This window comes from Lotus japonicus, chromosome 2 (genome assembly GCF_012489685.1).
Source record: "Lotus japonicus ecotype B-129 chromosome 2, LjGifu_v1.2".
In the NCBI taxonomy this organism is placed as follows: domain Eukaryota; kingdom Viridiplantae; phylum Streptophyta; class Magnoliopsida; order Fabales; family Fabaceae; genus Lotus; species Lotus japonicus.
This window is the reverse complement of record NC_080042.1, coordinates 89678967-89701774: the sequence shown is the minus strand read 5'-3', so window position 1 is coordinate 89701774 and position 22808 is coordinate 89678967. Positions and strand designations below refer to the sequence as shown.

The 22808-nt window shown below is 33.4% G+C and overlaps 1 protein-coding gene across 1 annotated transcript; it reads left to right on the top strand.

The window, feature by feature from the left end:
- Nucleotides 1–15372: 15372 nt before the first annotated feature.
- Nucleotides 15373–21376, top strand: LOC130740815 (uncharacterized). The gene is made up of 3 exons (XM_057593524.1): nucleotides 15373–15576; nucleotides 16611–18468; nucleotides 19444–21376. Exons 1-3 carry the CDS (start codon nucleotides 15536–15538, stop codon nucleotides 21343–21345), a joined length of 3801 nt encoding a protein of 1266 aa, XP_057449507.1. The 5' UTR covers nucleotides 15373–15535; the 3' UTR covers nucleotides 21346–21376.
- Nucleotides 21377–22808: the final 1432 nt, after the last annotated feature.

Genomic DNA, 22808 nt, shown 5'->3' with positions numbered 1-22808 from the left:
CCCCTCAACTAAAATCTATGCTCTACCCATAAGTAAGTCAATGCAAATGTCAATTCATGCAAACCTCACACTTCATATGTCTAATATTCTTGGATCCATTCATTAGGCTACTCATTAATGGGTCATTCACGGTCGACAAATGTTCAATCCTGCAAATTTCACGTTTGAGATGTGGATGGAGTGCTGTTTCTAATTTCTCCCTAGCTAAGTAGCTATATGTCCATGGAATATTTACTTTTTGCTCTTAATTTTAGCTTAAACTTAAAATTGGCAATAAAGCTGGTGTCCCAACTCACTCGGTTCAAATAACCCCCAAGGAGGTTCACTTTTTGGTGTTGTTTTTCATCACTTTTCCCATATACTATTAATTTACAGTTCTTCACGTGCGAATATGTTATATTCTAACGGAATCTCCTTGATGCTTGGCTCTTCACTTGTTTCTTCTGTCACTTTTTTATTCTTTGAACTCTTCCCTCAGTGTTTGGAGCACATGCATCTGCTTTTCGTGGCCTATAAATATGAAATACTAATGAGGTATAGTAGCATGCAATTCATACATCAATCACTCTTTTCCTTCCCCGCTGCCTTTTCATTCTTCATTTTCTTATTTCATCTTTGAGCATGGCACATTTCGCACGCACTTGCTTGCTCTTTGTTCTGTTATTTGTGTCATGTGAACTACTCTGCATAGAAGGAAGGACTTTGAGTAAAAATGTCCTTGATCATTCCCTGAAATCTTCCAGCGTCAAGGCAATGAGCATTGCAACTGTCAAAACAGAAAATGGTGTTGTTGCAAGCCCAAGCCAGTTGAGGCGAAGCATGGAAGGATATGTTGAAGCTTTTCGACCCACAACTCCAGGGCATAGCCCTGGTGTTGGTCACTCTGTTCACAACTAATCAATTAGTAATGATATGCAAATGTAACAGTTGCATATGTGTTGTTGTTATCCTTGTAATGCAAAACCATTTCACGGTTAGTGTTTTTAATTAGAAGAACAATTAATCTGTTTCTTTTCTAAGTTTAGGTTTCTTATGATGCATGCATAAATGAAGTATTAGTGCAGTTTGTACTATAATAAACAACATAAGTTTCTTTTCTAGCTAAATGCTAGCTCCCCCCGGTTCATTCAAATGTAACAGTTTCTCTTCTTTCTCGGGCCTTGTGTAAATAAACTTCATCTCATGAGTAAACTATATATGATCAATGTTTCTCTTTAGAACTGCTCACAGTTGTTCATTTGCTGCTGATGATTTTATGGAGTTCTGTCTAAATAATTGGGCAGAATGAAAATATATAGCTACGAGGAGCTAAATATGATGTTTAATGATCTTCAACCATTTCAATCCATTTTAACATATCAATCTTAAACATGTCAGTAGTCTACTATCCCTCATTTTACTCTCTTTTCTTCATACCCCTCCCAAGTGGAGGTGGAACTGATATGTGAACCAAATATTATATATAGATGATTTTCCTATGAGAAAAGGCAATGCAAATTCAACACACAATACACTCACATGTGCATGTGCTTTGCATGGCAAGGTTGGATCTCTAATCGGTCCTGCAATTCACCCGGTTGACATTCAAACGAGATCTGAGTTTGTGTAGGTTTTAGGCCGCGCCGCAAGTTATTAGAAAATATAGAGAACACATTTCTCGTGATCTCACCACCAAGCATGTGTTTTTCCTTTTCTTTATAACTCTGTCATTTATTATTGTTGAAAACTGCTGCAGATTGTACGTGTTCAAAGTATGTGAACACAATTTTGTGGTTCAATAGTTACTTCGATTTCTAATTGTCATATTTCTTAAAAGCTTCTAATAACTTATTAATTAACATTTTACATCTTGTCAAACTCATCAATTTAAAAAAATGAAATACAAAATACAAACATTTAAAATGTACAAAAATGACTACTAAAAATTATTTTTAAAAAATAACAAAATGTTAAAAAGTACTAAAAACATTTTAAAAGAAAAGAAACTAGCCACTAAAAACAAAGTTTTTAAAATCACAAATAAAAATTATTTTTGAAACTAAATAATAATATAATAACAAGTCAATCCACCTTAACTATAACCTACCGGGATCATTGCGAGCCACATTTTATCAACCTAATTACTGGTGAGTCAGGTTGTGTTGACTCACATGTTGCAACCTATATTAACACCTCTAATTTGAAATAACTATTACAATGGCTCAAGAAAACGGCCTAGAAAAACAGCCCAACCGGTTTTCTTCATACTGTGGTTTATGACCAGTTTTCTTCCCTGTTTTGAGCTTTTGTGCAGCATGTGGTGCTCTGTTTTTTGTTTTTTCTCTTCCCTTTCAATTCTTTGAGTTTGGAGTACCCTAGCACTCCTTATCTTAACATATTTTTAGCGTACCAAAAAAAAAAAACTACTATTGCGGCGGCTTAAAACGACTGCAACGTAGTTGGAAAAATATTTCATGGAGGTAGTGGAAAGCAACGAGGAGCTAATTATTTAGTAAGTTAAATGTTTGTGCATGGCGGCTGCAATCTCAGCAAGAAAGTTGCAACTAACAAAATGTTCACACATTTTTGTCTAGCCTCAGCACTCACAAATTAAATTAAGGAACGATGTTTCAAAAGTACCATTTACGTTATTAGTTTAATATTGTAGAGTAGTCTTATATTTTAATCATATATATTCTACATTATAATTTTCTGTCTTCTTTCGGATTCCTACTTTACATACTAAATGAACTGGAGGGTAATCTGATTTTCTATGTATTCCTAAAGCACTTCAATTTAATAATTCGTGCGAGTGCAGAAACGAAGATCCCCCAAATTGAGGTAAACCACTATATATTATTAATTTTTGTACTTATTCATTTAGTTATATTACTCCATAGAAGGAGAGGAATCTTTGATTCTTCTTTCTTTCTCATTTTTCTCTTGCTTTCTTGTTTATTCTTTTTGGGTGTACTGCATTTGGAGCCTCTCTCATTTCAAGGTAAGAATTGCCAGCGGGGTGAGGGGTGAGAGGTGAGAGGTGCGAGAGGACAGGGAATAGTCTTGTGGTAAAACCAAAATAAAAGGGTAGGTCACACAAGCAATTTGTAATACTAATTAGTTTATGAATGTGTGAATGCATTGAAAAAATAGCATTTAATATTTGTATGTCATTATTTTGTACTGATATGCTGTATTTATATCCTCCATATTGATATACCCAAATATTCTCAAAGCACACGACAATAAAACAAAAACTTAGAAGTGACCTTTGGTTTGTATGATGGGATAAAGTCACTACCATAACCAAAAAAAAAATTACAAGCAATACGTTAGAGGATCCTTAAAAACTTTTTGTGGCGGTTTTTGGTTGAACCGCAGCAGTAAGAAGATTAAACTGAAAATCATTCATGCAAGCTTTATTCATTCTAAATTTCAATCATTCTTTATTCTTTGTAAAGCATCTTTTAGTACTTATAAGTTGTATGCTTAGAAAAACATAGTGCTGTTCACATATTGTCCTCATCAACTCTTAAGTAGTAATTATTTCATCTTGTGAAGTAGTGAAGAGCCTGAAGAGGTTTCAAAAGCAAATACTAATATATCAATGAGAAGTCCTAAAGTTCGAAAAGGACTTATTTAGTGAATAATCTTGGTGGTAGTTAAGGGCCGAACATAATTCACGATTTAAAGTGAGGAAGAATATAAATTTTCTTGTGCATTTTCTCTATTCTTATATTACTTATTTACTTGTATATTATCTGCTTACTAACAATGGGTTTAATTGAAAGTTTGGGAAAAGAGTTTTATTTAAAATCTAAATAACATTATAATTACTTTGTCAATTGTACCTTATTTGTCTTTTTTACTTTAACAATTGTACCTTATTTATCTAAGGTTCTTTATCTAATTAATGAAAGAGATAAATTATAATAAAGATAACGAATTAAAGTGATAATTAAAAGGTACATAAATAATTAAGGCAAACTTTTGCATGTTGTTTGGTGAGGGAGGATTACAATGTTGTTTCTCCCATAGCCATTAAATGAATGCCAAGTGAATGCTTATGTCATGTCATTTAAACTTATAATAAATTATAATAAAGATAATGAATTAAAGTGATAATTAAAAGGTACATAAATAATTAAGACAAACTTTTGCATGTTGTTTGGTGAGGGAGGGTTACAATGTTGTTTCTCCCATAGCCATTAAATGAATGTCAAGTGGATGCTTATGCTATGTCATTTAAACTTATAAAATTCTTAAATTGGTCTCCAACTATTTGTATTATAAATTTTACAATATAATAAAAGTACATTTAATTTTTTAGAAAATGTTTATTTTCTGGTTTATAAATTGATTTTTTTTTGAAAATTATAAATTAATTTTACCTTTATTAAAATTAATTTAAACATTTCAAGTTTGTTATGGGAAAATCTCTTTAACCTACTCCTTCCTCCACTCCTCTCCTCCGCCATGTTTCATCTTTCCACCGTGTTTCATATAAAATTCAACATTATAGATAAAGTGACCATTACGTGAGTGTTCTGGTTTTTCTTTTTTTGAAACAGAGTGTTCTGGTTAAAAGAATCAATCATGATTAAAATTATTAACCTGATAGTGTTTTTCCATATGCCAAGCGTGAACCTTTTCACATTGATTAATATTAGGAGATTAAATACCATGTTCTTTCAAGTCTGATGCAAAGGGAATTCATAACACCCGTACAAAAACATGATAACGAGATTCAAAAACATTACTATAACATGTACAAATTCTCATCTTTATGATTACGGGATTCATAAACTTGATTACGAGATCATACAGGTCAATAAAAAGAATTGAATCAATAGAAGTAATCTCCAAAAACAGAACCAGGAAAGGTTTTAGGTTAATGAATGTGTTGTCAAATTTTATTTTAGGTTTAATTTGATTTTTATAAGTTCAAAAATAATTAAAAAAATATAAATAGTTGGAGGATAAAATGTAAAACTTAAGAAGTTTAGGGACCCAAATTAAAAATATTAAAATTACTAGTCGAATGGATGACATGACAGTCTAGTACCCTAGACATCTTACTATTGGCCAATAAGTGGGGGCATGGCTGCTGGTTTTTTTTTTTTGCTGTTGTTTGTCTAAATGACCCATGGTGAAATTTGGGTTAAATAACCCATAGTTTAGGTGGACCAATCACATTAAAGATAAATTGATTGAATTTTTTAAATTTTATTTAGGTTAAATATGTTTTTGTCCCTAACTTATACAAATAAATCTAAAATGGTACCTGAAAAAAAATACAAAAAATTTAGTCATTGAAATTTTTTATTTAATCTACAATGGTCCTTATGTCATAAAGCGTAGGTAACAATTTTGGTCCTCCAAAATTTCTTCCATCAAATTTAGTCTTTTTTCCTTCATAATAACCATTCCAAAACCTAAAAATTCAGATGAAACTCATAAAATCATCCCAATAAAGGAAAAGAAAATATAAGAAACACAACAACTGTGATTTTATATCCTACCCAAGTCGTCCTTGTGATTTCATATGGATTACACCAAGCAATACGTCCTTGTGACTTGCTCTTGAGACTAGAGATATGTTTTCGGTGCCCACGACCTCGTCTGTGTTGTTCCCATTAATAATTTGCAAGTAAATGAATCAACAAAACATTAAAACCATTTGCCAAATTCATTATTCTATATTTCAATTTTTAGAATACAACAACATATATAAAACCAAGTGAGCTGAGAATCCCATGGCTAAGTTCTTTGAGTTTTGGGATGAGATATAAATTTTTAGGTTTTGATATAATTATGAAGGGGAAGACTACATTTAATGAAAGAAATTTTGGAGGGACCGAAATAAATCTGAAAAATAATTTAAAAGACTAAAACCTTTGTGTTTTTTTTCAGGTACCATTTTAGATTTATTTGTACAAGTTAGAGACCAAAAACATATTTAATCCTAAATAAACTAATAAATAAAATATAAAAAATTCAATCAATTTATCATAAATGTGATTGGTCCACCTAGATAATAGGTTATTTAACCCAAATTTCACCATGAGTCATTTAGACAACCCCTTAAAACACAAACAACATTTTTAAGTTTGCCTTGCCAATAATTAAATGTTAATCATGATGTAATTTTAGTTTCATTTAATAATTTTATTCTGATATCAATAATCATTACCTTAAGAGTATTGAATAAGACTTTAATTCATTCACACTTTATTTTTACTATCTTAATTTCACTCATTTTTTATTTATATTTTTCTCACCGTACGTATCATCTATCTCATATCATACTTTCTTACTCTTTATTTTTTCTTTTCTTTGTATCTTACCCCATTCCACTTATTTTTTTCCACTCTTAAATGAGTGTGAACCAAACATTAGCCAAATATAAAAAAGCCATTGTTACCATATCTATGATAAACAGGCAGGGAGACAAGAAGAACAAAACAGTGAGACAAAGGAAAGAAGATGCCACAGCCCTCGAGAGGTTGGGCTTAAACAGTTAATGCCCGCCATCCACTATACGTCTATACTTCATACCATGTCTTCACGGAATTTTTTCCCAACGATCAGGAGTGAAAGACATCACATGCTCTGCTCCAAACAATCACTTCCTCGTCAAATTACATTCACTTTTTTCTCCTTTCCCTTTTTCACTCATATAAATATCAACCTTGATGTAAGACCATTCATCAGTACAGACCTACCTAAGTATCTTAATTCCCTAAAGCTAGTTCTTCCACTATACAATATTGTTCATGGCAAAAACTAACCTCAAATTTGTTTGTGTCGTCTTTCTGTTGCTGATTTTGCATCACCAACATGTCTGTGTCCAGGGGAGGCATTTGAGGTCTTGTTTGTGCAGAGGATGTCCCAAAACTTGTGTAAAAATCAAGAGTGGTGTAGCTCATGGTGTTGGTGATCGTGGAAACAGAGCCACTACTCATGATTATGATACACACCAAGGAAGAAAAAGGCTAGTAGAATATGAAGTGGAAGCTTTTAGGCCCACATCACCTGGTCACAGTCCAGGGGTTGGTCACTCCATCAATAACTAACTTTGCAATAGGAACATGCACTGAATCAATGTGAAGTATTTCCAGCATTAATTTTATTCGAGTGAAAAGAAGAGTTAGTTAGATTAATTAGCTTGAGAATTCTAGTTTTTTCTTCTTCTCCATTGTTGCTAGTTATATATGTAAGGTCTAGTTGGTATATTGACCTTACGCTTGGCTTCATCATTTCACTGTATATACCATTTCAAACAATTACTGGTTAGTACAGAGTGGTATGTACACGGTGTGGATTATTAAATTTCTCTATTAAAACAGGATCATAAACTAGTTCTCAAAATCGATCAACAACTCTTTCCATCAGTCTTAATTATTGGTTGGTATCAAAATTAAAATAGGCGCCGCAATTCCATCAGAATCAGGTATCACATCGACCCCTCCTCAATCCATGAGGGTCCCAATGTTATTTGTAGACCAACAGCTGAGATTGGAATATTTTTTGAGATTAATCTCGCGCTAGACAAACAAAACACTGCACGATAAAGAGTTAATCAATGAATTTTTTTCATTAACAAGTGTTGAGATTTCAATCTTTAACCATTTATTTAAATGACAGAGTGTTGAACCACTTGTTTGGTTAATAAGAAAGAAAATGCAGAAAGGATGTGTGTTTTTGGATTTTTTTTTTTCAATCTAAAAGTGATTCTACTTTTTCCGCTCACAGTTCCCTAACCTGTGTAATTTTTTTTATTAGAAGTCTGTTTTATTTTTTATAAGTTTACTCAATAAAGGAAAAAAAAATCAATCTATTTTGAAAATGATTTTTCAAATAAGTCTAGACACTGAACTCGTCAAACCATTGGGTTAAGGACTTAAGGTTCATTATTTCATATTTTTTTTTGAAGCACGTGATTTCATATGTTAAAATGGTAACATTGAATATTTTTTTATAAATAATATTCAATAAAAATATAAATAAATTCTCATATTACAAAAAAAAAGTGACGAATTATTATCATTATCTTTAGAAGTATTTATCAACCAGTTCTTAATTCATTTTTATTTTACAGTTTTTATTGAAAGTAAACGGGTTCCATATTTTATCTAGGAGGAGCCATTGTAAAGCCTATTATTTTGACTTTGGGCTATATGATGTAAGCTAGGCCCACTCCCACTACCCTGACCCACAAACAGAGCCTACTATTTCAACAGCCAACACACATGTCTCTCTTTTCATCTTAGAATTTAACATTGCGTAAAAGTTTCAAGATTTTCCTTGATTTTTTATAAATATCTTATTGATATATTAGGGTGGGATTAAATCAATCTTAGAAGTGATTGAAACAACCACTCCTATTACATTATCTCATTCACACTAATTCATTTATAAACTTTTCACCAACTAGTTAACAGTAGGATGTTACCATATATACACCACCCATATAAATGATACATCTTATGATTCTATTTAATGTAGTTTAATTCAATCAAATTGAATCATATAAAATTCATTTTAGGTCTATGTGGTGTTTTTATAGCAGACAGTCATGAGACTAATATACGGGATGAAAAATTATTTTGCTATGTTTCTCTTAACGTCATTATATAAAAAAAAAAAATTTAATTAACACTCCCTCAATCTAATGTAGGTTTGGTTGAAGGGAAAAATAATGAGGTCCGATGAACATGGGAGGCAAATGCGAATGATGGATCCACTTGAAGTTGAGGATGAGACATGAGAGGCCATAGCATGAGGAAGTGGATACCTTTCCTCCTTGTGCATATGGAGTATATAAGAGACATAAAGGTGTTATGGTAGTTTAAGCTTAAGCTATACACCTGTTAGAATATTATCCGACCCCACAACAGTGACACTCTTTATTAACAACTAACAAAACTAATTCAAATGGAAAGAAGGATGTCCAAATTAAAGTTCTAAAATCTAGTTGTTTTGTAGGTTTCCAAAAGCAGAACAATTCAATTATTTATTTTTACGGTTTGGTTGTCCATGGAGAATGAGAATTAAAAATTAATTTTTTGATGATGTGTCTTTTCTTTCTGTGATGTAATGAGAGAATTAAGCAAATGGTTGACGTAGTGGTTCAGCACTTCATCTTCTAAATAAGTGGTTGGAATTCAATTTTCAACTTTTGTAAATAGAAAAACTCATTGATCATCCTCTATCATTTAGTGTGTTACCTATCGTTGTGAGTTGTGAGGATACCTTAATTAATAAAATTGTAATGAAACAATTATACTCATCTAGAAAGAATAAAACTTAGGTATAGTTGTAAATGTGTTGTTTTTTTTCCCGGTATTTAGCTATAACATATTAACATGACACGTAAGTTAACAATGAGAAATTGAGAGAAATTATCTTATTAGTAAATATTAAAAAAAACGAGTGAACGAGTTTTTATTAGACAACAACACTTATATATCTAGTACACGTACCACGCGATTCTAATAGAATGCCTAATTCTAATGAGTTTTGGAAGGTTGGGCCACAACATTTCTTTTTATTATTGGAAGCTTTATTAATTTTAGTTATTATATTGAGTTTTTAGAAGTCTAACATATTCTATCTTTCATGATATGGTCATCCTAATTACTCTAGAGAGTAGATATTTAGTATAATAAATAGCACTGTTTCTATTATTATGAATGACAATAAGAAAATTCACCAAATGTCTCTTTTTTTAAGTTAGTTTCTTAGAGTAGATACTAGGGTTCTTCTTTCCTTGATAGAGAATTTCACTCAATCAGGTTTTCTTTTCTCAGTTTTGTCCATAAGGAAAAAGAATTGGTAATATAAACGAAAACCTTTCCAATGATAATCCTAGCTTCACCACCCCTTAATTAAGACTAGAATTAATCCAAATGTCATAATGGATTTCTTGATGGTACAACTAGAGATCCAATCTATCCCTTTTGGTATTTCTTGAGTTTGCTGATCAAATTCATGAGCTAGCTGCAAGAAATGTTCTATTTGGCGATTTTTTTTTTAAGTTCAGATCTACAAAAAGGTTTATATTTTCGATCAATGCAACATTACAAATGTTTTCACCTTTTTATTCAAGAGATGAAAACGGAATCCAATTAAATTGATATTGTGTAAGAATGTTTATAAGCCGAACAAAAGGTCTAATACTGAATTAAAAAAAATGCAAATTGTACTATAAATCTAAATACATACTGACAAATATTTGATCTTTTTTTTTCATCATTCTTCTTTGAGTTAAATAAATTTTTATTTCCTAAAATAGTAAATAACAAATTGTGATCCCTTATAAGTTGTTTTTTTGTTGATTTTAAACCACTACGAAATCATTTTGTGGTAATTTCTATGCATTAGTAACGATTTTTAGACCGTCACAAAATATGCCAGTGACGATTTAAATTGTCACAAAAATAGATAAAAAGATCAAAATCCATAATTCACTATTTTTCAGAAGATTAAAATTAATAAAAAAAAATTAAAGGAGACCTAAATCAACGAATCATTATTTTAGGGGAATCCAAAACATGTTTGACCTTTTTTTTTAATTAACGCAGTAACCAAAAATAACATTCATTAAATAAAAATAGAAGGTCCATAAGACTGGATTAAAAATGCTCAATATCCAATTCATAGTCCTCACTCCTGAATTCAGATATGAACCCTACTCTAGCACAAAACCCCAATTTCGCTAACCCTCTACTACGACGACACTAATCTACAGTATTGAGCTAGCTTCATGTGGGACCTTTTGATTTAATCCAACGGTGGTAAACGAGGGAAGGAAATGAAGCTGATTGAACAACGCCCTGAACCTATGGAATGGAACATGGGGAGTGTAGTAGGATTGTGACAGCGCCGCCAAGTGTTACTTCATCATTCTCTTCTCTTCTCTGTTTACAGAAAGAAATCACTTCTCCATTCCATTTTTCTTCAACTCTACCTACGCTCCAATAGTATAATTTGTTAACTGGGTTGTATTTTATAGAAAAAATAGAGATAGAGATATGACGTGGGGTAAGATAAAAAATATTTTGTTTGCATATATGTTTTTTTTATACATTTTATACATATTTGAAAATTTAATCATCATATCATTTATTATGTAATGATTTAAGCTTATCAATTTATTTAGAAATATATAGAGGCTCGTTTGGTGCATCATATTATGCACATAAGTATAAGATTAGCCCCTGCCATCACAACTATCACCACCACACGCCACCATCGCAAAACTACCACCCTCCATTGCCGCCATCTCTACCACCACCCACCACCATTCTCCACCAAACATATGATTGTATCAATTTAAATTATATAATGAGTTATACAATATATGAACAAACTCTATATATTATATTAATTTGTTATTAGGTCTTATCATATCGAGTCTAATACTGTAAGGGATAATACTATCAGTATCAGACTTTATATAATACAACATATCAAACGATATCATACAAAAACAACTCCAAATATAAATAATTGGTTGTGGGTTAACCTCCTAAAATATGGTGGGTTGACGAATTGACCCACACAAAATAATGGGTTAACCCACTTAAATTTGCTCAAAATTTTCAAAAATTAGCTATAAAATAATTAAAATTTTAAAAATAAGAATTGAGCCTAATAGGTTCACCCATTCACTCTACCTCTAACTCCTTCTTTAGATGGTTATGGGGGCGGGGTTAAAATGGTTGGTGAGTTTTGGACTTCACCCTGTACTTTTGCCTTTGGTGAATTGAGCAAGTTGACCCGATGGGTCAAACTCACTTTACCATCTATAGTAAAAATGAACTAAAATATAAAATATATTTTTAAATGTTTTTAGAAAAATTAAATGAATATAACTTTGTAATTTTTTTTTTGTATTAGAAGGAGGAAGCTTCGAGATTTGATGAGGTACATCATCCCAAGAAGATTGTTAAGGTAACACATCGACTACATAAAATTAATGATTTAATAAACGCATATAGTCAAATTAAAGTTTATTTACATTTACATTTAATAGTTTGTTTTGGACTCCATCCTGCCGTTTCGCCTTTGGTGGATTAGCCAAGTTGACCCGATGGGGTAAACTCGCTTTACCATTCATAGTAAAAATGAACTAAAACATAAAATATATGTTTAAATGCTTTCATAAAAAAATAAGTGAATATAGTTTTGTAAAAATATTTTTTCTTTGTACTAGAAAGAGGAAGCTTTGAGATGTGACGAGGTGCATTCTCTCAAGAAGATTGATAAGGTAACACATCTGCAACATAAAATTAATGATTTAATAAGCGTAAATTGTCAAATTAAAATTTATATTTAATAGTTTTTTTAGACTCCATCCTGTATTTCCGCCTTTGGTGGAGACCCAATTGGTCAAACTCACTTTATCATCTATAGTAAAATGAACTAAATCATAAAATATAGGTTTAAACATTTTTGTAAAAATTAAATGAATATAATTTTGTAAAAATAGTTTTTCTTTGTAATAGAAGGACGAAGCTTCGAGATGTGATGAGGTGCATCCTCCTGATAAGATTGATAAAGTAACACATCCACTGCATAAAATTAAGAATTCAATAAGCGTGAATTGTCAAATTAAAGTTTATTTACATTTACATTTAATAGTTTTTTTTTTACTCCATCTTGTACTTCCGCCTTTGGTGGAGACCCAATGGGTCAAACTCGCTTTATCAGCCATAGTAAAATGAACTAAAACATAAAATATATGTTTAAATGTTTTCGTAAAATTTAAATGAATATAATTTTGTAAAAATAATTTTTCTTTGTACTAGAAGGAGGAAGCTTCGAGATGTGACGAGGTGCGTCCTCCTGATAAGATTGATAAAGTAACGCACCCGCTGCATAAAATTAAGAATTTAATAAGCATGAATTGTCAAATTAAAGTTTATTTACATTTACATTTAATAGTTTGTTTTCATATTAATTTCTTAATTAAAATAAAAAATAACGTCATTAGTTATTAAGTGCTACCATCAAACGCGTAGATCAAGTGATACAAATTGTCCTAACTTAAGTAGATCTGTAGACAGTGGCGGATCCAGGACCCCCCGGCCAGGGGGGTCAAATTTTTCACATGAACACATCGATAAAAATATAATTAAAAACAACTGTAATATGTTTATACATCAGAAATTATACAAATCATAGTTGTCCTCTACGCGATTTCATATTCTGAAATCGTTGAACAATAAGCTTGATCCACATTGCTCACTTGATGACCTTGCTCTCTTGATTAAAAATTTATCCATGACCTTCACAAGATAGAGTAGACTTAAATTAGATTCATACATGAAGTTATATACAAATCATTCATGACAAACTTGAGCAATTTGAAACATTTTCATTCAAATTCCAATCTCAAACCAATTACTAAATCAAACCATTTAAATCAAACCAATTACTCTCATGTAAAATTGAAAATAACTGGAATGTTTTGTAAAATTAAAATCAAACCAATTACCCTCATGTAAATCAAACCAATTACTCTCAATTCTCAAACCAATTACTCCCATTTTAAGCAAACTAGTGTATCAGTGTATGTAAATTGTTTTTTTTTTTTTGGATAAGCAAATTAGTATTAGAATAGAGTACTAGGGTACTCTAACCCAAAAAAGTACAAGAGATATTTACAAAAGATAGACAAGGAAAACCAACACTAGTAGACAAAAACCAGTGTTGGTATAGCACTCCAAACCCAGTGTCATTTACAGAACAAAGCAACACTGAAGGAAGTTCCCTGATACCTATTCCACCTTAACTCAAATGAGAAACTCATTGTCATTTAACTCATAGACTAACAGCAAGAGACTTAGCTTTCTTCTAGCTGTTTGCTGTCAAAATGCAGCAATAAAGATCCCAAAACACAACCTGCAATCTCACGCTTTCTCCAATCAGACCAAGCACCATGGGCCATGAATCACAAGGCAAATAAATTGTAAAATACAATATCATCTAAATATCTAATCATCCCATGACCGAAAGCTCCTGGTAGTGCTCCTTTTGCACAATGACTAATTGTCTAATTCAACAACTGACAAATTGATTTAAGCAAATTCAACAATTGACAACATACTCTACTTTCAAACTCAGCAAAAGGGAAAGCAAATCAAAATAATAGCAGTTAGGGTTTTCAATTTGGGGTTTAGGTTTTCAATTTGGGGTTTTTCAATTTGGGGGTTTTCAATTCCAACCAACCTTCAAGCTTCAACAGAGAGAGAGAGTGGGTGGTGGCGTTGTGCAGTGTGCGCCGGCAGCCGGTGGTGGTGGCTGGTGGCGTGGTGTCACTGGTGTGTGTTGTGCTTGAGATTTGAGAAGTAGAACCAAAGACCAGAGAGTGACAGCGTGAGAGAGAGAAGGTAGTGAGCAGAGAAGGATTGTGGTGGGTTGGTGGCCGGTGGCGTGGTGCGTCGGCTGGTGGTGGTGGACTGGATCGGTGGTGGTCAAGAGAAGGAGAAGAGGTGTGACCGTGTGAATCGACAGGAGGAGAAGATTCGTGAGTGTGGTGAGAGAGAGACCGAGAGTGAGAAGGAGTGCGTGCGTGAGAGAAGGAGTGAGGCTGGGACTTGGGTGCAATTTTTTAATTTCAAGGGGTTCAAAAAAAAATTACTATAGGGGGTAGGTAGGAATTTTTTTTTTCAGGGGGTTCAGTTGAACCCGCTGAACTGCACGTGGGTCTGCCCCTGTCTGTAGATGTCTCTTTGACGCAATTGCGTCAAATACCTAGTACAAATAATTTTGTTGTCCATAATGATAATATTTGGCTCGATATTTTGAAAAAAGATATATTTTTAATCGTCTTATATTTTAGTGATTCTTAAGAAAACCATCATTAATCATAATAGACTTTCGTGATAATAGTTTTTTCAAATATTTTGATTTTTTTTAAAAGTGGAAACAAACACCTTAATTTAAAAGTGTTTTTATTAAAGAAAAAACTGAAAAATAAACGCATTCTTAATTGATAAGAAATTTTATTAATATTGACCAACATATTTCCGGAAAAGTCGGTAACCGTGAGATTAATCACTAATTTTACAAGCAACACATTAAACAATATTAACTGTAATACGCAATTTTCTTGATATTTCCCAACATATGTCCAGAAAATCGGTAATTATGAGATTAATTACTCATCTTACAATCAACGCATTAAACAGTATTATCTGTCATAAGAAATTTGTAACCTACTAGCTTTACAAATTTACATAGGTTGCATGAAAAATATGCTAAAAAATTAAATGCATGTCACATGGAGCACACCAATTTCATTTTTCCATTTCACAAACTAGCAGTTTTTTTTCAATGGTGAGAATATTATTGATATATATTTAACCTTACCTCTACCTGGGTTGTTCTACTCTTGCTTTTACTTAACCATACACACACCACCACTGTGTCAGCAAAGCATTTCCTATACAGTTTCCCTGGAGACTGCAGCCATTCATCTAATCGGCCACTATCACCCTCAAATATTCCCTCTCCGTCGTTGTATGGGCTTTTCACTTCCACCACCATGAACCTTCAAACCCTAATCACCTCCATCACTAGCCGCCGGTATCTTATCTCCCTTTTCTTCCTTCATCTTCCATGCTTGCTTGCTTGCTTTCCCCCTTTTTTCAATTTCAACATTCCCCCCTTCCTTCAACTTGATCACTGTTTTCTTTTTTGGTGTTTTTTTTGGGTTTATCTATTTATTTAACTTTCTTTGTTCTGGGTTTCCATTTTCCAGTACTTCACTGTTACTAATTTTTTCCATGGTGCCCAGTTGTTGTTTTGAATAAAGTTGTTTACTTTCTTCGTTTTGAGTGGGAGTACTGTGATTTTTTTTCCAGTTTGCTTTGTGGGTTATTGCTCATTTGCTTGTTTTCTATTTGTGTTAATGTTTCATTCAGGTAGTTAGAATGTTCTATTCAAGTGTTTATGGTAATTTTTATTTAGTTAATTTTTAGTTCAAGCTTGGTGTGATAGTTATTTTAATTTTTAACTTCATTCACATAACGATGGTGTGGATAAGTATGAACTATGAAGTATCCTTATCTTTTTCCTTTTTAGCATGCAAAGCTGAATTTTAATTACTGTTTTTCCTTATGTGCTGTTTATTTATTAATTTTTGGCTTTATGTGCTGCTTTATATAATCCAACTCATCATTCCTTGCTTGCTCTATATAATCCAACTCATAACAGCAGTTAGTTATTCTGTAATCAATGCTGTGAGTTGTAATGTAACTGCATTTGGTAAAGTTTTGGTCACATAGTACTTTATCCATTTCAAACATGCTCTTAGTCTTTGGTCAAGCCTTCTGTTATTTATATATAATGTAGGTTTTTGTTAAATGGTATTAATATCAAATTGTCCTTTCATTGTTTTTTTTTTCTATATCTGTATAAGTCATTGTAATTTTTATTCCCTGCTGAACTGAAATGAAAAGGAAGTGATGACTTGAAATTTTTTTTGGCTGACATTTTGCAACTTTTTCTTTTCCTTTTCTGGGAGTATAAATATCCTGTGCTTTAGTTGTTTTGCAAATCAATTTATATATGAGGTGAAAGAAAAAAATCTTTAAAACATCTATTTTTTGTTCAACTAGGGGATTGTTGCACTTGGCCAGATCATTCACTTGTTATGCGGTTCTGCTCTGTATCTTTTCATGCCTTGCTGCATATGGATTAGGCTCTTTGAATGGGATACAAAATCAACCAGATTATGATGCTTGTGCATCTCCTGGGAAAAGTTACTCTTTTGGCTCCTCAGACACAATTGTCAGCAACTCTGGTTCAGGCCATGGGTTTCCAACTACCCATAACAGTGTTGAAAATGTGTGTCCAAACAGTCATTTGTTATGCTTTCCTTCAATGTTGTCTGAATTTTCTCATAAAGAGAAAAATATGAAGGCAGCTTCTGTAGGAGAACCTGGCAGTCATTACAAAAGTCCATTTTGTGTACAGTTAGCTCAAGATAGCAGGCAAGCAAGTAACAAAAGCTGGTCATCTGATCATGGTGTGTTTAGGTTACATAATGGAAGGGCTGTGTCTTGTTCCCTAAAATCCAGAGAAGCAGTGAATGAGGTACCATTTCTGCAAACTAAGGTTGGTCATAAAGATGATACTTTACCCTGTGGAGGCTCTTTACTTAAGCAGAAGACAGCACATTTTGGGTCCAAGAACTCTGAGGTGTCCAAATCAAATTCCTATGATGGTTCTGTCTTGCCCAATGTAAGGATTAGCCCTACTGTGCTGGACTGGGGAGAAAAATATCTGTATTCTTCTTCAGCAGCTTTGTTAACTGTAGAAAATACATGCAATGAGAGCACATTACACCTCTATGAACCATTCAGCACAGACTTACAGTTCTACCCTTGTAACTTCAGCGAGATTTCTCTTAGACCTGGTGAATCAGCTTTAATTTGTTTTGTTTTCTTCCCTAAATACCTGGGCTTGTCCTCAGCTAGCCTGATCTTGCAGACAAATTCTGGTGGATTCATAGTAGAGGCTAAAGGATATGCTACTGAGTCTCCTTTTGGAATTCAGTCCTTATCAGGTGTGGAGATTTCTCCAGGTGGAAGGTTGAGCAAGAATTTTTCGTTATTTAATCCATTCGACGAACCCCTTTATGTGGAGGAAATAACTGCTTGGATATCAATTTCTTCAGGGGATACTTCAGTTGAAACTGAAGCAGTTTGTCGGATGAATGATTTTGAGGCTTCTGATACTCATCTATTTCCAACCATTAAGGACCGATTGGTTGTGAAAAGTAGCCAAATTGGTTCACCGGTAGTAGCAATCAGGCCTCACAGGAACTGGGATATTGGTCCACATAGCTCTGAAAGTCTCATCATGGAGATGGATGTTACAGTTGGATTTGAGGGGAAAATATTTGGTGCATTTTGTTTGCATTTACTGAGGTCCTCACAAGACATGTCTGATACTGTTATGATTCCTATTGAAGCTGAAGTCGATAATCGTTCTGCCTATGACACTGGTGGTTTATTTATTTCAGCAACTCTTGAGGGTCTAGCCACATGTGATAGTGGTGAAAGTGCTATCACTATAACTGTAAGAAATGGTGCCCCTTATGTTTTAAGTTTTGTTAAAGTCCTACAAGTTGCTGATGTGGAGCTTTTCCATATCAAGTACAAGGAAGGCTTACTACTTTTCCCTGGTACTGCAACTCAAGTTGGCATTATTTACTGTAGTCAGATGCACTTAGATTTGAGTGACATCCCACCTGAAGTCTCCAAGTTGCGAGAGAACTGCAAATTGCTGATTCTTACAAATGACTCAACTAATCCCCTGATTGAGATTTCATGTGAGGACATATTACATATTTGTTTTGAACATCAAAGGCTTTCATCTGTTGGAGCAGAAGGCAAGTCTAAACATATCCAATCTGGCAGGGCAGGGTATGTGGACAGAGGCATGCAGTTACCACCGAAGTTGAACATAAAGGTCAGTCGATTCCCTGTACTTTATTTTCAAGAAAAAGATTGATGATTTGTCATTTGTTTTTTAACCTGTTACTTGGAATATAGACTACTAAGTGTTATGAATACTGTTTTTTTATCTATTAATTCTTGAGAATGGGGTATTTCAAATTAATCTAGTAGCATATTTTGTAAGTTCCTTGTATGATAAATTTATAGGTGTTCCTCTAGGATATTATTGCATAAAATGCTGATCTTGACAATTATTGCCAGCTATTGCGTACTATTTATTTATTTTTGCACTTGAATCTTGTGGCAGTGGCATTTTAATGATAATCATCTGCTTGCATCCACAATATTACTCTACAAGTCTAATTTTGTTTCTTCTTTTCGAGACATTTGAATCCAATCCTGGAGTGTGCTTAGAGTTTGACAAGACAGACAAGTGAGAGAATAAACAAGCTTATTTCTGCTTATTTATATTGCCCTGACCACACAAATAAACCGCAGCATGTACTTTCATTGTTGGCTCTAATCTGGAAGCCTGGAGTCTCATCAATTTGTATAGTGTGCAGCTATTGTTCTATAAATTGTGGAGGGATCTAGTCCCATACCGCCATACATAATGCCTTCTCGTTGTCTCAATTTTCTCAGACCCACTCTGCCCCATACCCTTTTTTCTTCATGGCTCTTTCACGTTTATTTATTCTTTGGCTACTTCAACTGCCTTGTCTCTGAAGTGAAAACATATTATATTTAGAGGGAATGAATCCTGATTTTGCAGAATTTTTAAACGGAAGGGAACTTTCATGATAATTTATTTTTCCTTCATTTGAAATATGTCTTTCTGCAGATTGTTGTGTATGTTTATAATGCTCAGTAGGGGAACTCACTCAATTTACTATTGGAAACAAATTTTATTTATTTTTCTTGAAGTTATTATTATACATATTTCAAATAATCATTAAAACTAAGTCTTTCTGCTACTTTCTCTATGAAGGTTTCAGAGACAGCAGGTGTAGATGAACTTGTTCTTGCAAACTGGAAGTCTCTAGGAACCACTGATGATATGTCTGTGCTTGAAGACCGTGAGGTGCTGCTATTTCCGAAGATTCAGGTTGGAAGTTATGTCTCTCGGGGGATCACTGTAAAGAATCCTAGCCAACATCCAGTTATGATGCAGCTTATGTTGAACTCAGGAGAAATAATTAACGAGTGTAGAGGTTTAGAAGATTTATTGCACCCTTCTTCATCTGGTAATTTGGTTCTGGATGAAGATGCTACTCCAACTAAGTATGGATTCTCAGTACCAAAGAGTGCACTGACAGAGGCTTATGTGCACCCTAATGATAGTGTAACTTTAGGGCCGATTATTTTTTATCCATCCAATCCTTGTGGGTGGAGTGGTTCAGCATTGATTAGAAACAATCTTTCAGGTGTTGAGTGGATACCTTTAAGGGGATTTGGAGGGTTGCTTTCTCTAGTTTTCCTTGAAGGGTCTGAGCAAGTGCAGAGTGTAGATTTTGACCTCAAAATGCACAAGCCACTCAATTTTTCTCTTCCGTATGCCTTACTTCACATGAAGGAGATGACATCTGCCTGCTCACAACCTTTAGTGAAAGAGTTATATGCCAAGAACACAGGAGATTTGCCCTTGGAGGTTAAAAGTATCAGAGTTTCTGGGAGAGAATGTGGGTTGGATGGTTTTAAGATTCTTAATTGTTGGGGTTTCGCTCTTGAACCTGGGGAGTCAACTAAACTTCTGATATCATACCAGACTGATTTTTCTGCTGCTGTTGTGCATCGAGATCTTGAACTCTCCTTGCAGACTGGTATTTTTCTGTTACCCATGAAGGCGAGTTTCCCACATGATATGCTGTGTAACTGCAAGAAATCTATGTTCTGGATGCGAGTTAAGAAATACCTGCTTGGATTCCTTTTCGTTGCATCCTTTGTGTTTCTGATGTTTTGGTTCATATTTCCTCAAACCCCTGCGTTGGGATCCTTGGATTTCACATGCAAGACTGATGATAAATTGGTCCAGACCACAATAAAAAGTGCTGAGAAATCCTCTTTGCTACAAAAGGGACCGCATAGGCTATCAATGTGTAATAAGATAAATCATCTAATGGAGGCCTCTTGTGGCAGATATTCCTTGTCTCAGGATTTGAGGCAGAGTTCTGAAAATCAGAAACAACAGACTGGTAATTTATTGGATGCTCAAAGTGAAAGAGTATTGTCTTCTTCCACAACAGTTCAAAGCTCTGATTCAATGAAACCATCCCAGTTGGGCAGTCTCGTTGTTAAAAATGGTAGAGAAAAGGGAAGAAGAAAGAAGAAGAGGAGTCTCGGTGCGAAATTGGCAGCCTTATCTGAAGTTTCTAGTAGTCAGAGCGGGAACTCCACACCCTCATCTCCATCATCGCCAATGGCTTCTGCTACACCTAAATGTAGCTGGCCTTTGTCTTCCAATGTGGAGCCACCCCTTGAGACTATGGTGACTGCTCAGCGTTCTGTCATCAAACAAGCTTTTAAGACTGATGCTGAAGCAAATGTGCTGAAGTCAGCTTCAAAATGTCCAGCTACTAGCATACCTGTTCAGATACCTTGTGCTGCTACTCCTCCCATTCTTCCCTTTTCCATGGTTTCAAACTGTCCCAGTACCGCCTCGCATGCTCGCGCTCCGGGATCCAAACTCCACAACCAAAAAGCTGCTGAAGCTCAAGAGACAGGACTTGCTGATGAGTATACATATGATATTTGGGGTGATCATTTCTCTTTGCTTCACATTTTAGTTCCCAAAAATGCTACTCCCATGAAGTATAGTTCTGTGGAAAATGACTTCGACAGCTTTTTTGTAAAGGGTCCACAAACCCTTGTGACAAAATCTCAAGAAGGCTAATAAAAAAGTAATAAGTTGAAAAACTATTTCACGTTTTCTTGCCTCCGCTTTAGGTCTGTGTTCATAACTTCAAAACAAAGTTCTTAGCTGCACACTCACTATCATCTAGTTTTGCAGAAGGAACTAAAATTCAACAAAATTCGCCCATGAAAATTAGATGTTATGACTATTTTTGGATATCCGTTTACACCAATATAAATAGATATTATGATAAAAGTGAAGTTATTGAAACTTTTTTAGGTGAAAATTCGTTCATATAACTCGCTATTCAAACATGAACATATTTTTGTACATTTTATTTTGATGCAAACAACAGGAAGAAAGTAGAAAGAAAAAGAAAAGAAACTAGAAGCAATGAAAAATTTGGGAAAAAAATTGTAACGAAAATGAATGAGTTTTAGATATTATCATGTGTAACATCACTGTGTTGCATGTGTTTATTTACATATTTTTTAAATAACATTAATAGTTAATGTTTTAATACAATTGAAAAGTTTTACTATTAGTATTTAATAAAATGAATGATATAAAAGGTTATTAATATCTAATTAATAATTTTTTATTAATGAACTCAATTTTTATTTTATTTATTATTATCATTATTATTTTTAATTTTTTCTTAAGTTGTGATTAATAATTACAATTTAAATAATTATTTTTATAATATTTAAATATGAGGAAACTAAAAAGTTTTACAATTATTAATTAATATAGAGAATAATATATTTTTTTATTAATAACTAAATAATAATATGATTAATATATAGTCCAAGTCAATTTTATTTATATATATATATATCTGATAAGAATTGAAATGACTTGTCTTCCTACGGTCATCTGTCTTGTTATGTTTTATTTATCCAATAATCCAGTAATTTTTAGCATATTTGAACACAAGACTCTAGCCTCTACGCCAAGGATTCCTATAGCTTGGTAGTTTTTTTTTTTTTGAACGGCATAGCTTGGTAGTTTTACATTGAGGTATGATATATACACACACCTCTCCACTTTTTTTTCACCTCCATTTTATTTATTTCTCTCTTCTTTATCAATCAAATCACATATCACATTTTTACTTTCTCTTTCTTTTCTTCCTATCTCTCTCTTCTTCCACTTCTCCACACCTCAAAAGTGAGGTGTGAAGATATAATTATCCGTTTTACATTGGTAAAGGTCGTAGGTAACGAAGGGTTTGGTTTGGTTGATGTCATCATTTTTGGATGTTAACTTCTTTTTGGTTTGCGCTTACTAGTGACTAGGATAGGACTATCAACCAGTCTTGGGTTCAGTTTCAGTCATGTTATTGGCCAAGCACCGTGTGACTCGTTACCTACCTAACCTAGCTTCCATTTGCATGCTGGAGAATGGAGACCTTTTTTTCCAGCACACAAAAATTATGTTTCTAACTATGGTCTTATTTTTCAGTCTAACGACTAATTAAGAGGTCTGTCTTGGCACTAGCT